Source organism: Chelonia mydas, chromosome 8 (assembly GCF_015237465.2).
Source record: "Chelonia mydas isolate rCheMyd1 chromosome 8, rCheMyd1.pri.v2, whole genome shotgun sequence".
Lineage (NCBI taxonomy): Eukaryota > Metazoa > Chordata > Testudines > Cheloniidae > Chelonia > Chelonia mydas.
The window spans coordinates 76,186,923-76,199,415 of record NC_057854.1 but is presented as its reverse complement, the minus strand read 5'-3'; the positions used below and the strand labels follow the sequence as shown (position 1 = coordinate 76,199,415).

The window sequence follows — 12,493 nt, the reverse complement described above, 5'->3', positions numbered from 1 at the left end:
CTCCATCTTCTTTCGAACCCCCCCACTTCAGGTAGTTGAAGGCTGCTATCAAATCCCCCCTCACTCTTCTCTTCTGTGGACTAAACAAGCCCAGTTCCCTCAGCCTCTCCTCGTAAGTCATATGCCCCAGCCCCCTGATCATTTTTGTGCCCTCCGGTGGACTCTCTCCAATTTGTCCACATCCTTTCGGTAGTGGGGGGGCCCAAAACTGGATGCAATACTCCAGATGTGGCCTCACCAGTGCCGAACAGAGGGGAATAATCACTTCCCTCGATCTGCTGGCAATGCTCCAACTAATGCAGCCCAATATGCCGTTGGCCTTCTTGGCAACAAGGGCACACTGCTGACTCATATCCAGCTTCTCGTCCACTGTAATCCCCAGGTCCTTTTCTGCAGAACTGCTGCTTAGCCAGTAGGTCCCCAGGCTGTAGTGGTTCATAGGATTCTTCATTTCCAGTTCACTTGGTACCAAACTTGGCTGGATTTGAATTGGTAACTCAGAGTGAAACGGCCTTGTAGCTCCTTGCAGAGCCCTTAAGTTATCCTGTCCCACTCAGGTGGGTTTTTGATACACAGAAGCTGCTGATGTGGGAGATTTCTTCATCAAAAGTAAATAGCACCTCCTTTTGAGATTCATGCACATAGAGGATGCTGTGGGAGAAGATGCAGAGTGACCATTACTCACTAGTTCCCCTATGCAGAAAGCAGCCATAATGTGACTGCAAACATTCCAGAGAAAGGGAAGAACAAGTACTTAATACCTTATAGGAGGCAGAATGGGACAGGGACGTGGCCACTTCTCCACCAGCAAGCACTGGCCTGACACCTGTGGAGGGGGTGTGCACTATACTTACCCACTCCAGAATGCCCCTAGAGCTACCTCCCCCACGGTATGGTTCTTAGGAGCCACAGAAGAACCCAGACGTTATAGGTGTCACTGACTCAGACTCCCTAAAGACAACAATAATTTAAATACAAAACAGAACCTGAATGCAAGCATATTGATTATAAATAGAATTAACAGAGATGGGCTGTACAGAATAATGCAAATAATTCATAGTTGCAAAGCCAGACAAGTAAATCAGGACTAACACACTAAACTTCATGTGTTTCATGAAATCAACCTGCCCTATAATAGATGATAAAATACTGTCTATGAATAACGCTAAGAGTCTGACTTAAACCAATCAAGCAAAGAAATACTGAATCAAGGCTGCTGCTATGTACCTACTCATTATTAGCTGTGTTTATTGGAGTCATGCCTGCAATGCTGGGCCTGATTTTGGGTCCTCCAAATCCGCTTTGTGGAAGTCTGTTGATGCACATCAGTTTTAAAGCCAGTGAACCTTGCTGGATGAGGCTCCTTCTGATACGGGAGAACCTCTGGACAGTGAAGAGCTGGCATAGCTACTCCATCACCTCTTCTCACCAGCGTAGAAGGCACATCAGCAGGAATAATCTTGGAAATACCTGGCCAGACTGTCAAAGGACAGCCTCTGTTTCTGAGAGTGCAATTTTCCCTTACTGTACTTGTGGCCACACATTTTTTTCACCCATGGATAACCTTGCCATTTAGAGAGGAAAGTACCCAATTTGCACTTGCAACCAGGTATGAATCCATCCAAAATAAGAGGTGCCCACAAAGAACTGTGGGTGCAAACCATGCAAATACAATTTTTGCCGGGATAATTTGTGCTAAAAAAAAAAAAAGGGGGTAGAAACCCCTTAAAAATCAGGCACAAAAAGTTTAGCCAAATTTAAAAGAAATCATGAGAGGAGAACATGGGCAAAGTGTGTGCACACTGATACACATTTGTCTGCCAGTCCACCAGGGGAGCTAGCAACAGTAATTGAGGCTCAGTCCTGCAAACTTAACTTGCTGGCCCCAGTACAGCAAAGCGTTAAAGCACATGCGTAACTTAAACTATATGACTAATCTATTGACTTCAATGGGTTTACACATGTACTTAAAGTTAAGCACATGTTTAAGTGCTTTCTTGGGCAGGGTGCCTAGCCGCTTGCAGGATCCAGCCCTAGAAGAGCAAGTGTATCAAGTACGGCTGCAGAACAGGAGATGTTGGTTTGATGCTCTTTGATTTTGCTCTGCCTAACTGGGGATTGTCTAAATCATGCAACAACATACTATAATGTGCAGCCAAAATAAATAAATAAATGAATATGAAGTGAACCACTCCAGCTGACTCTAAGAGAAGTTGCAGAGTTTCAAAATTAATCTTAATTTTACCTTTAACCCCCTAAAAGAGAATTAATTGCAGAGTTTAAGGCTTTCCAAACATGTTATGGAACATGACGGGGATACACTGAAATAAACACAAACATTTAGATAAAGCCACCATTTTAATTGTATTAATTCTGCCAATTAATGATAATGGAAGATCCGTCCAATTAGCTAAATAGCTAATAGTTTTATCAAGCAGAGGCTGGCAATTTAGAGCAAACAAATTCTTTCTAATTTTATCCTCTCGCACACCAAGATATTTAAAGGATAATGGGGGATCCAATAAAGGATATTGCTCAAATAGAACTACATTTAAATCGCCTAATGGCTTTAAGAGTTTACCCCAATTAACAAATAATAAACTTGAACACGCGGTAATTTCCTGCAAAACATCCATAATCTTGTTTTTTTTTTAATTATAAATTAACATCTTCTCTACACGGCTCTACATAGAGATACTCTGAGACATATCAACTGATTTTGCCCCTGAAAAATACTGATGCCTCCTAAAACAAAGAGCGAAAGGCTCCAGTGCAATAGCAAAAAGTATTAGGGCAAAGCGACCCTCCTTGTCCAAGGCCACAATATATAAATCCTATCCAAACTGGGATAATTTGTTTTAATATAACTGTGGATTTCAATAAAGAAGACTGACCCATTTAATGTATTTGAGGCCAAATCCTCCTGCTATCTAAATCTGAAATAAGTTAAGGCTATTGAAGAGAATCAAAAGCCTTTTCAAAATCAATAGCTGGAACAAATTCCTCATGATCTTAATTTTGAGGATAAAAAATCCATTAAAGTGATGCCTTTGATTGCTATTAATGAAGCAGTCTGGAATAAATCCAGATTGATCCATATGGATAATCGAAACTATTGTTTTCTCACATTTCACGGGGCCAAACTCTGGACCTGCTTTATATGTCGGAGATGGGCACCGTAGTTGTTTCCCACTGATTATGCCCTGGGCTGACCAGTCCTGGGGATGGTTGGCATTGGCTGTAAAGGAGGGCACAGGAGAAATGCAGTACTGAGTGGCTCAGGGAGTAAAGAAGCTCAAGTAAATCAGCTTCCTGCCTGCACCACAGATCCCCAAACATTGCTCTTCCTGTTCATGTCCTGTGGAGGTTATTACAGGCTGCAGTAACCTCTGAACAGCTGTTGTGGTGGGTAAAAGAGAGTGACAGAGAGCGAGCGAGAGGGACTGGAAAGCTCTGTAGGTTTAGGACAAAAATCATTTCCTCTCTGGGACAGTGGGGGAACAGCCTCTTCAACCAGCCATTTCAAAGCTGTAAGACAGACTGGGTGGTGCACAAGGGGACCCACATCCATTTAAGGTGCTTCGGTGGCTGACTGTCAATCAGTCAGCATGAGCCTGCCCCCTCTCCCAGACCTTAGGGGAGACATGGACTCTCAGCTCCCACACAACATCATCTTTCACAACCCACATGGGGCAGAGTTCTGGACACTATGAACTGGGAAAGGCTAGGGGCTGTGTCAGAGGAGGACACACGTAGGCTCTTTGTGTCATGGAAACAAGGCAGGCTGCACAGGCCTGGTTGGGCCCCATGCTACAGCTGCAGTAGTATAGCACACATAGACAGTATCTGAGCATGAATTTTCCATTCAGAGCTGAATAAAGGCGTTGTTCTATATGAAGTTGGGAGGAACTGATTTTTCTTTGAATATCAAAACTGAACGCAAACTTAAAAATCTCAAGCAAAGACCCTTTCTGACATGAAAGCTGAACATCATGTCAGTAAGCTTTGTATGAATATCACGTTAGGTCAGAAAGGCACAAGGCTTCAACCTTGATTAACATCCTAAACTGTCTTGGAGTCATACCCAGTTTGAAAGAATATCCCCGTCTGCTAACCTACTGACTTCCCATTGTGCAACTGAATGCTCTATTTTTTATTAACTTCTACAACTGCAGATTTATAGAGGTGTTTATAAGTCTGCTCTTCAAGTAAGGGATCATTAGTAACAGAACCATCTGCCTCTCTAACAGCTGAAATCATATTTAAAACTTAATCCCATCTTAACAACCAGCTAACATTTTCCTGTTGCCCCCATCTACATCCCTACCCTCGGTTTAGCCACCATTAACCATTATGTATCTATACAATTAGCATGGTTTCTATTACAGGCCCTTCTTCTGGGCTGCCCTCTGGCTACTTTGCACCTTAGCAGCAGCACAAAGTAGGTCCAGCTCCAGCAGGCTCTTCCCTGCAGAGGGGTAGCCTGAGGTGGCATACAGCTAACAAAACAGCTCCTCTGTCACACCACTCCTTGTGACTGGGGTAGAGATTCCCTTGCCACTGACAGTCCCTGGCTGCCATAACATCCCCCTGGAACTACTGGCAGCCAATGGAGATTACTCTGGCCTGAAGGCTCAGCGTCTACACCCTTTGGTGGTAGTTCTCACGGAGGCAGTTGCTGTTATTCATTTTATAATGACGAGTAGTTGTTACAGCTTTTATGGGGTTTGGAGGGTCATCTGGGAAGACCAAAACCTTCTCAAAAATGTTCAAGTTCAGAGTCTTATCACAGCAGGCCCAGATCGCAATTAAATGTACATCTCAAACATTCAAGAAGCAAAAGAAAGTGTAACTTGTGTCAAGCTGCCCAGAGGTAGCAATACAGGAGTACAGGTGAGCATTTTCTGCATCGATAGATCTAGTAGACAGGGTTGGGGTTGGGGGAGGGATAGCTCAGTGGTTTGAGCATTGGCCTGCTAAACCCAGGGTTGTGAGTTCAATCCTTGAGGGGGCCATTTAGGGATCTGGAGCAAAAATTGGGGCTTGGTCCTGCTTTGAGCAGAGGGTTGGACTAGATGACCTCTTGAGGTCCCTTCCAACCCTGATATTCTATGATCTATTCTATGTTGGTTCAATCAGTCCTGTCCCAAGTACCTACAATATACCTGATTTGGTGACAGGGTAGATTCAGTCCAATAGTTGCCGTCAGGGATTGTTTACAGGCCTGATCCTCTTCTCACTTACATCAGCTTTAATCAGGAGTAACTCAATTTAGATCAGTGGATTTACATTGGTGTGAAATCAGTTTAAGCATCTGATATAAAACCCATTGAAGTATTTCCCATTGACTTCAATGGGCTTTGGATCAGGCCCTAAATGAGACTGGAATCAGATCAAGATATCCAGAATTGTTTTTTTGTGTTTTGAGAGGGAGTGGGGAAGGCGATTTGGGAAATAACAAATAGAGATTTCCTGTTAAATAGAACAAGGAGGGAAACTGAGATATGGCCCACTCATGTTTGAGATAGACTGAGAGACACAGGGGTTTCCCAGGAGGCTCAAGGTGTTATTTCCAAAGAGCTCTCATTCAATACGAAGCAGCTTGTCCTCCACATAATGCAACACTAGACTACGGGCAGTAAATACAATACATTACACATTAATAGATTCCCCATGATCATGGGAGCCTCAGTGGCTGCAGATGTGGAAAGATGATGTGCACCTACCTTGACAGTAGATTAATTAATTCAAACAAAGATAGCAAATTCCTTAAGTATTTGACCAAATTAACTTCTTTGAGAATCTCCTGACTCTCCAATAAGCCAATATTATTGTGGAGAAACTGGAAGCGGTCTTGCAATTGTCGATGTTTTATTTAGCAAGAGTCATTTTTTCTAACAAATTAGAATTAATTGTCACTAATTTTTAACTTATTTGTCTGTGCTGCTAATTCTTCCAGAATCTGCAGTTTTCTTCTGAAGTTTCCTTAACATCTCTGCATACATTTCCTGACAGCAGTTCAGCTTGATCAGGAATAACTTTATTACCCCACTAAACCACATTCAAGATCTTCAGAGTTGAATATGCAGAGATAAAATCATCTTCTTTCTTTATCCTCAGACAGCAACTCATCTACCCCACCCATGTAGAGGAAAAGGCCCAGGTCCAGGACCTGGGTTTTACATTTACAATGAGCAGGTGTTTTGGGTGATTTTTTTTGCTGTTGCAGTTTTTGCCATAATCAATCTTCTGTTGGTTTCTTCACCTTGGAGCCATATCAAAAGAGAGAAAATACTGTAACTAAACAGAACAATTCACAGAGACACAAGGGTACAAGTATGATCTAAACTGGAGTTTAGAAGTTCACCTTTTTGATCTGCACTGTTGATCTCTTATCTGTCTTGCAGATCTCTATTGCATAATCTGAAGATGGATAGATAGAATGCCCATCCATGTTAATAGAAGTACCACATGTTGAACAAGTGATAAATGTGCCAGAGATTTGCACTTGGGCCAGAGAAGACTTTTGCCCTGTGTCAGAAATTATTATGGGTTCACAGAGCACATATCTAAAGCATCCTACCAGAAGTCACTTGTTCTCCAGATGTTGGCTAACAAATTCTCTTGCACTTGAGCACTTCTGCTCATTATAACCCAGAAACTCTGGGGTAAACACAACAGAGAAACATTGGATTCATAGTGTGGCGCTATGTTTCCTCAAAGGTTTCAGGATCCCAAAGCTTGCAGAATATTTCAGTCATTAAAATGTAGTAAATCTGGTGAAATTTCAACGTTTTTTTTACTGTACCGAGGAGTTCAGTCTCCGGAAACTTTTTGAGAGATAGAGGATTATAAATTCCAGGGTCCAGGCCAAATTCTAACCAAGGTAATTACACTCAGCCTATTTAAAATTCTCCAGCAGTTTCAATTGGACATGGTGATCTTCACTTCCTGCATAAAACTGTTGTGTAGTATTGCTGTGTATTATTCAGCATTTGCGGCATTTCCACCCTGGGGTGGCTTCATTTCACTGGTGGATGAAGTGATCTTTGTGTGTTGTTTCTGTATCACATTTATGTTGGTAAAGTACTATTGGGTCCTTTGCAGATGAAAGATGCTATATCCAGGTAATACTGTTATCATAATCCTCTGCTATGATCTACTTCAGTGGGAAGACAAAAAGAGTGTGTTCTGTTTTGTTAACATAACTTATTTTAATGTAAAATATAATTACAGCACTTACCCAGGGTGTAAATTATTGTGTAATTTTACAACTCCATACCTAGATGAGTGTTGGCATTCAATCTACAAACCCACCACACCCACAACTGCACACATCTTATTGTGGCTAATTACATAATAGTTTGTATTTGTAATATTCAGAGACAGATTAAAATCAGTTGTGCAAGTATTTTTATTTCATTGCAAAGTAAAAATGAAAGATAGCAAAACAAATATGTAGTGAACACTAATACTCAGATAAGTTACAGACTGTATCTTCCATCAGATTACATATAATAGTGCATACTCTATACATATTTGAACACATGCTTGGCAGTCTCTTCATTACTGCTACATCAGGCAACACTTACTTTTTAAAAAAGTTTTAATATTACAAATGCAAAACAATCAGGAAGCACTAGTCCTAATTCTGCCTAGTTCTGAGTTATGACCATTTATCATGACCAGAGATAATTTTTTGCAGTCTATCCAGGGAAAGGAAGATCGCTCTTTATCATAATTCTGGGGTGGAATTTGGAAAAAAAAAACCTCCTAAAATTAGGAATCACCTTGACAAATATCCCAAATATTGTTGTGCTAAAGAAGTAGAGATGAGCCTGAGCTATTCTGAGATGGATCCACGTTTTACAGAGGTTTGAACATGGTGTCCTGATCCAGGTTTTTTATTCTACTCATTACAGAGACTGGCCAGACATAAAGTTTGAATCTGTTTGGATTTGACTGCTGTCAAAATCTGGAGGCTTTAAGACCTGAGGCTTTAGCTGCCTCATACCTTAAAAGGTATATTTTTTAGAAGTGGATATGTAGCATAGCTTTTACAACTAAGAGTTTCTACGCAAGCCACAGTTCATGGAAGACAATACAGAGTTTTGGTTCCATACTGGGTGCTTTTATAATACGTTACACAATAAGTGCATCATACATGATAAGTCTGGGGCAGCTTCCTTACATTGGTGCAATCAGGTCCCACTTAGGTTCCCAGAGTCTCAGTTGTCCTAGGATCTTGTGACAGGAAGGATGGGAAAGCCTGTGTTCTCAGGCGAAAGCCTGTTCTCCTTGGTGTTTGCCTCTTCCTGGGGACTCCTTTGAAGCGGGTAGAATTACAAGATCCAGGTCTTTTATTAAAGAGCTAGTTTTTAAATTTTGTCCCTTTAGTCCTATTTCTGCCCTCACCTAAATATTGCCATTGTAATCAGCAATCTTCCTTCTGCCAGGGAGTTGGCAATAGATGGAATTCCCCTGTCGTGGACAAGCTGGGGACACTCAGAATAAGTAGGAAGTTCAAATAGGCAGGAGAATGGGGTAGCTTGTCTCTATAGTGCATGCAGGGTAACTAGGAAAAGCTCAGCAAAGAACTAAAGGTTACATTCCAAAATAACAGCAATGAGGTCACCATAGTGCTGGTCTTAACCAGTTTCAGAAGAAGTAGAAGAATCACTTATGGGGATGCCAATTTCATAACTCTCCAACCTACCCTGCAACAATGTGGATCTGCCCCTGCTGCTTGTTCTACCCAAGGCAACTCATTCACCTTAATGTGGCTCCTGCTGTCTCACATGCTCTCTCTTCCTAGCCATCACCTCTAGCCCAATGCTTTGGCTGCGAAGGGCAAGGGGTACCATGTGCAGCCAAATGGCTCACACGTGCTTGGGACCAGCCTGGTGTCACCACTTGATAAGTACTCCAGCAACTTCGACTTTGCACCAAGGACTGATGTTCCCTTTAGATACTAGCTGCTTGCAAAATGTCATTTTTCAAAACTTCAAGATGTTTTTGATAGATGTGTTTGTCAAAAAGTGGACACAAGGATGCTCACACCAATGCTGAGGAAATATGGAGTGTCTGAGGATTTAATATTTATGGCAAATGCACTATATACATCACCTACAACAGTGATCTGAACATGTATTGGAACGACAAGCCCTTTGAAGTGCAAGTCAGACTGCACTGGGGTCAGCTCTCATTCCACTGCTGTTTATCATATTGATGGCCTATGTCAGCAGGAAGAACCCAATGCGAAAAGGTGAGAAGCTGCTATACTCAGATGATATAGCAATAATGGCATCCTCAAAAGAAGACCTAGAGGAAAGAGTAAATCAGTGGTATGACCAACTAAGTAGGCATGGGATGAAAAGGAACATGACTGAGACGGAGGTCATATGAGTCAGTAGAGGTGCCACAGGGAAACTGGATATATAGATTAATGGGGCATGACTAAACCAGAGTGACCAGTTCTAGTACCTTGGTGGCTGGGTTATGGAAGACAGCAAGCTTGAATGTGAGCTGCAGTGCAGACTGGAGAGTGCTGGATGAGTGTGGAATAACATCCTAGATGTTGCTTATGATAAGCACACGCCACTGACACTGAGATTCCAAGTGTACTCCACAATGCTGTATGGTGCAGAAGCATGGGTAAGATACAGCAGGTTCAATGCTGACAGGTGTTTGAGATGAGCTGTCTTTGCATAATAAAAAGAGTTACATGAAGGGACAGATTTAGCAATGAAAGCATTAGGATGGAAGTCACTGTCCGTGATGTGGCTGACAAAAGCCAGGAAGTGCAACTTTGCTGTTTTGGACATGTGCACAGGATGAATGAAGAGGATTCGGGGATGATAGCATGGCAGGACAGGGTGGTTGGAAAGAGACCCTGAGGAAAGCTGAGGCAGCAATGGATGGATTACATCAAAAAAGATGGTAGACAGAAGAAGATGGCAGATGCTTGCATGATGACTCGACCCCAGGTGATGAGATAAGGAGAAGAAAAAGAAGAAGCGATTGTCAAAATCTCCCTAAAAAAATAAATAATAATACTATCCCCCAAAGCTTTGTGATTTTATGCCATTTGCCCAATCAGAAACAGCTGAGCTCATTTAAATATATTTTTATTTAAATTTTTTTAAAAAATGCACCTGGCCTGACAACACAAGGGCTACGTTGCATCCTGATGTGATTTCAAATGGCTGAGAAATTAAAACACTGAAAAAAGGGGTTTATAATGGAAATGCTGACAGACTATTAACTATAGCAGCGCTGCTCTAATAAATGGAATGGCCTGTCATAATCTCTAGTTCATAAATATGCAAATACAAGGCAGAAGATTTGCTCCAAAGGATGTTTCTATAATTTTAACAGATCTTTACTGATACTAAATGAGCTTGTTGCTTCTGTTTTTGTGCATTAAATATAAAGTACAGGGAATCCTGCCTGTCTACCTATAAGGCCTACTGCAGTTTCCACTGAATTCAGTGGCAACACTGCCATTGTCTTCAGCTGAAGCAGGATGTGTCCTAAAACATATAGTTTAAACTGCTAAGCATTAAACTAAACTCTTGCCTGTGTTTAATTCTGTTCACATTTGAGTTAATTATGATTGCATTAATTCTCATTTAAATTAAGCACCTATTTTCCTCATGTGTCAAAGAGTCTGACCTGCCAAAAAAACACTCACTCATTTGATGAAAACCAGGCCATCAACACAATGATATAAAATTGAATTTTATCCAGTTTCCTGCTTTGGACCAAATGGAGGTAAATCCAGTGACTTAATATTTAATAATCTAAATGTAATTTGTTTTGTGTCTTTCATCACACAGTAAAGAATTGGATGAGAGCAGTTTTGCAGATTGGCCCCCTAATTATTTTAAGCTATTCATCCTGGTATCTGTCCCATTGATGCTCAGCCAAACTGCCAGCAGGGGAGAGATCTGTCCAATCCAGGAGCTAAATGAGTCACTGAGAGTCAATCTGTTTTTTCCCTTGCTGCTGGGGTTTCCTTGGGTCCTGGCCTTGCTCTGCTCCAGTCATACACACAGCTTCAGGCTGAAACCTTCTTTGGCTTTGACTGCCTCTTGTTTCCCCATCTCTGCTCTGCTCATCACAGCTGTTGGTGGGTTCTGACCGGCTGGCCACAGAAGACCAACGCCTTGATCACACTGTTCTACAGTTCTCGCTCTGATGGAAAATGAAGACATCTTGGCCTCGTTGTATTTGCTGCTGCAGTAATACAATACGTATCTAGAGGGAAAGCAGAACACATGTACAAAATCTGTCATTTGGGTTAGATACTAATTTATCTGACTTAAGTTCTGGGAACAATATTTGTACTTTTTCCAGAGAACTCAGTTAAGTTCCATAGAAACTGAATACTAATATGACTTTTTACAGCATGGAAAACAAATTAGAAACAGAGAAAAAATACACTAGTGAGAAATATTAGCTGCTCAGTATTAAAATATCTGACAATACTGTGAATATAATTTCTAAACTGGAATATTTAGATCCTAACTGTATTCACTAAAAAAGCAAATTCCTTGATTCCTCCGTTTTAGGGTCAGGATTCAATTATACAAACATACACAGCCGACTTAAAGACTGCATGTAAGATTAACATAACTGGTATTTCATGGTAAATGATTAAATTAGCTGACACAGTTTTATCCTGAACTTTGCCATTAAGACTGACGTATTTATGCAATGTACATTGTAGTCTGCTGGTAATCTAAACTGCTGTACGTCTTTCTTCTTTCAAAGGCTTTAAATAGCAAAGAACTGGTCTTCTTTACCCTTATTGCAAATGTACAGGAAATATGCCTATGCTGTAACAAGATGAACTGTCTCTGACTGGAATGTACTTGGCTAACTATAGAACTTGGTGGTTCTTATCCACCATATAAACAGCCCAAAGAAACAGCAAAGATGTTCAGAAGACACACACTCAGATCTGCTGCATGTACAGGAATGAGGACATTTGTACAGCTCTAAAAGGGATGAGAACGTGTCCTCTGCACAGCAAGTCAAAATAGAAAAAGTGGCAAAAGTCTCTTTAATACAGTTGTAAGCTACCCTATAGTTTATTGTCATATGTATTAATACCAGTGTTCAGGCTTTCTTTTCCTTGCTGGCAGGGAGCTATAGGAATGACTCTGCTAGAAAATGTAACAACAGTGTAGGATCATGGGAACTGCCATTCTGGATCAGAACATATCCTAGTCCCACATCCTGTCTGTGTTAATAGCCAGTATCACATAACCATAACAATTGTTGGTGCTGTAGAATGACCTACCTTTAGGAGACATTTCCTTCCCAATCCCCAGGTAGTCAGGCCTAGATCCTTCCACTGCAAGTTAGACGCCTCAATACATTGGAGGAGCCTGGCCTTAGTGGTTGGCTTATGCTCTGCATCTGAGGCTTTATGAAATCTTCATGCAAGTATCATAGTTTGTTCTCTCCTATGTGCTCACATGGTGAT

At 41.3% G+C, this 12,493-nt stretch overlaps 1 protein-coding gene across 6 annotated transcripts in view; it reads right to left on the bottom strand.

The window, feature by feature from the left end:
- Window positions 1–299: 299 nt before the first annotated feature.
- The window catches only part of LOC114021517, a 201,641-nt gene continuing 189,447 nt past the window's right edge, over window positions 300–12,493 (bottom strand). For 3 of the 6 annotated variants that reach the window (XM_027830917.3, XM_043552709.1, XM_037906007.1), the window contains one exon: window positions 7,397–11,259. In XM_027830917.3, coding sequence (XP_027686718.1) covers window positions 11,046–11,259 — 214 coding nt within the window. In that variant the 3' untranslated portion in view covers window positions 7,397–11,045. Of the gene's footprint in view, window positions 652–854; window positions 952–1,227; window positions 11,291–12,493 lie in introns of those variants that run through there. The other 3 variants (XR_006292632.1, XM_043552710.1, XM_043552713.1) reach the window with 3 other exon arrangements.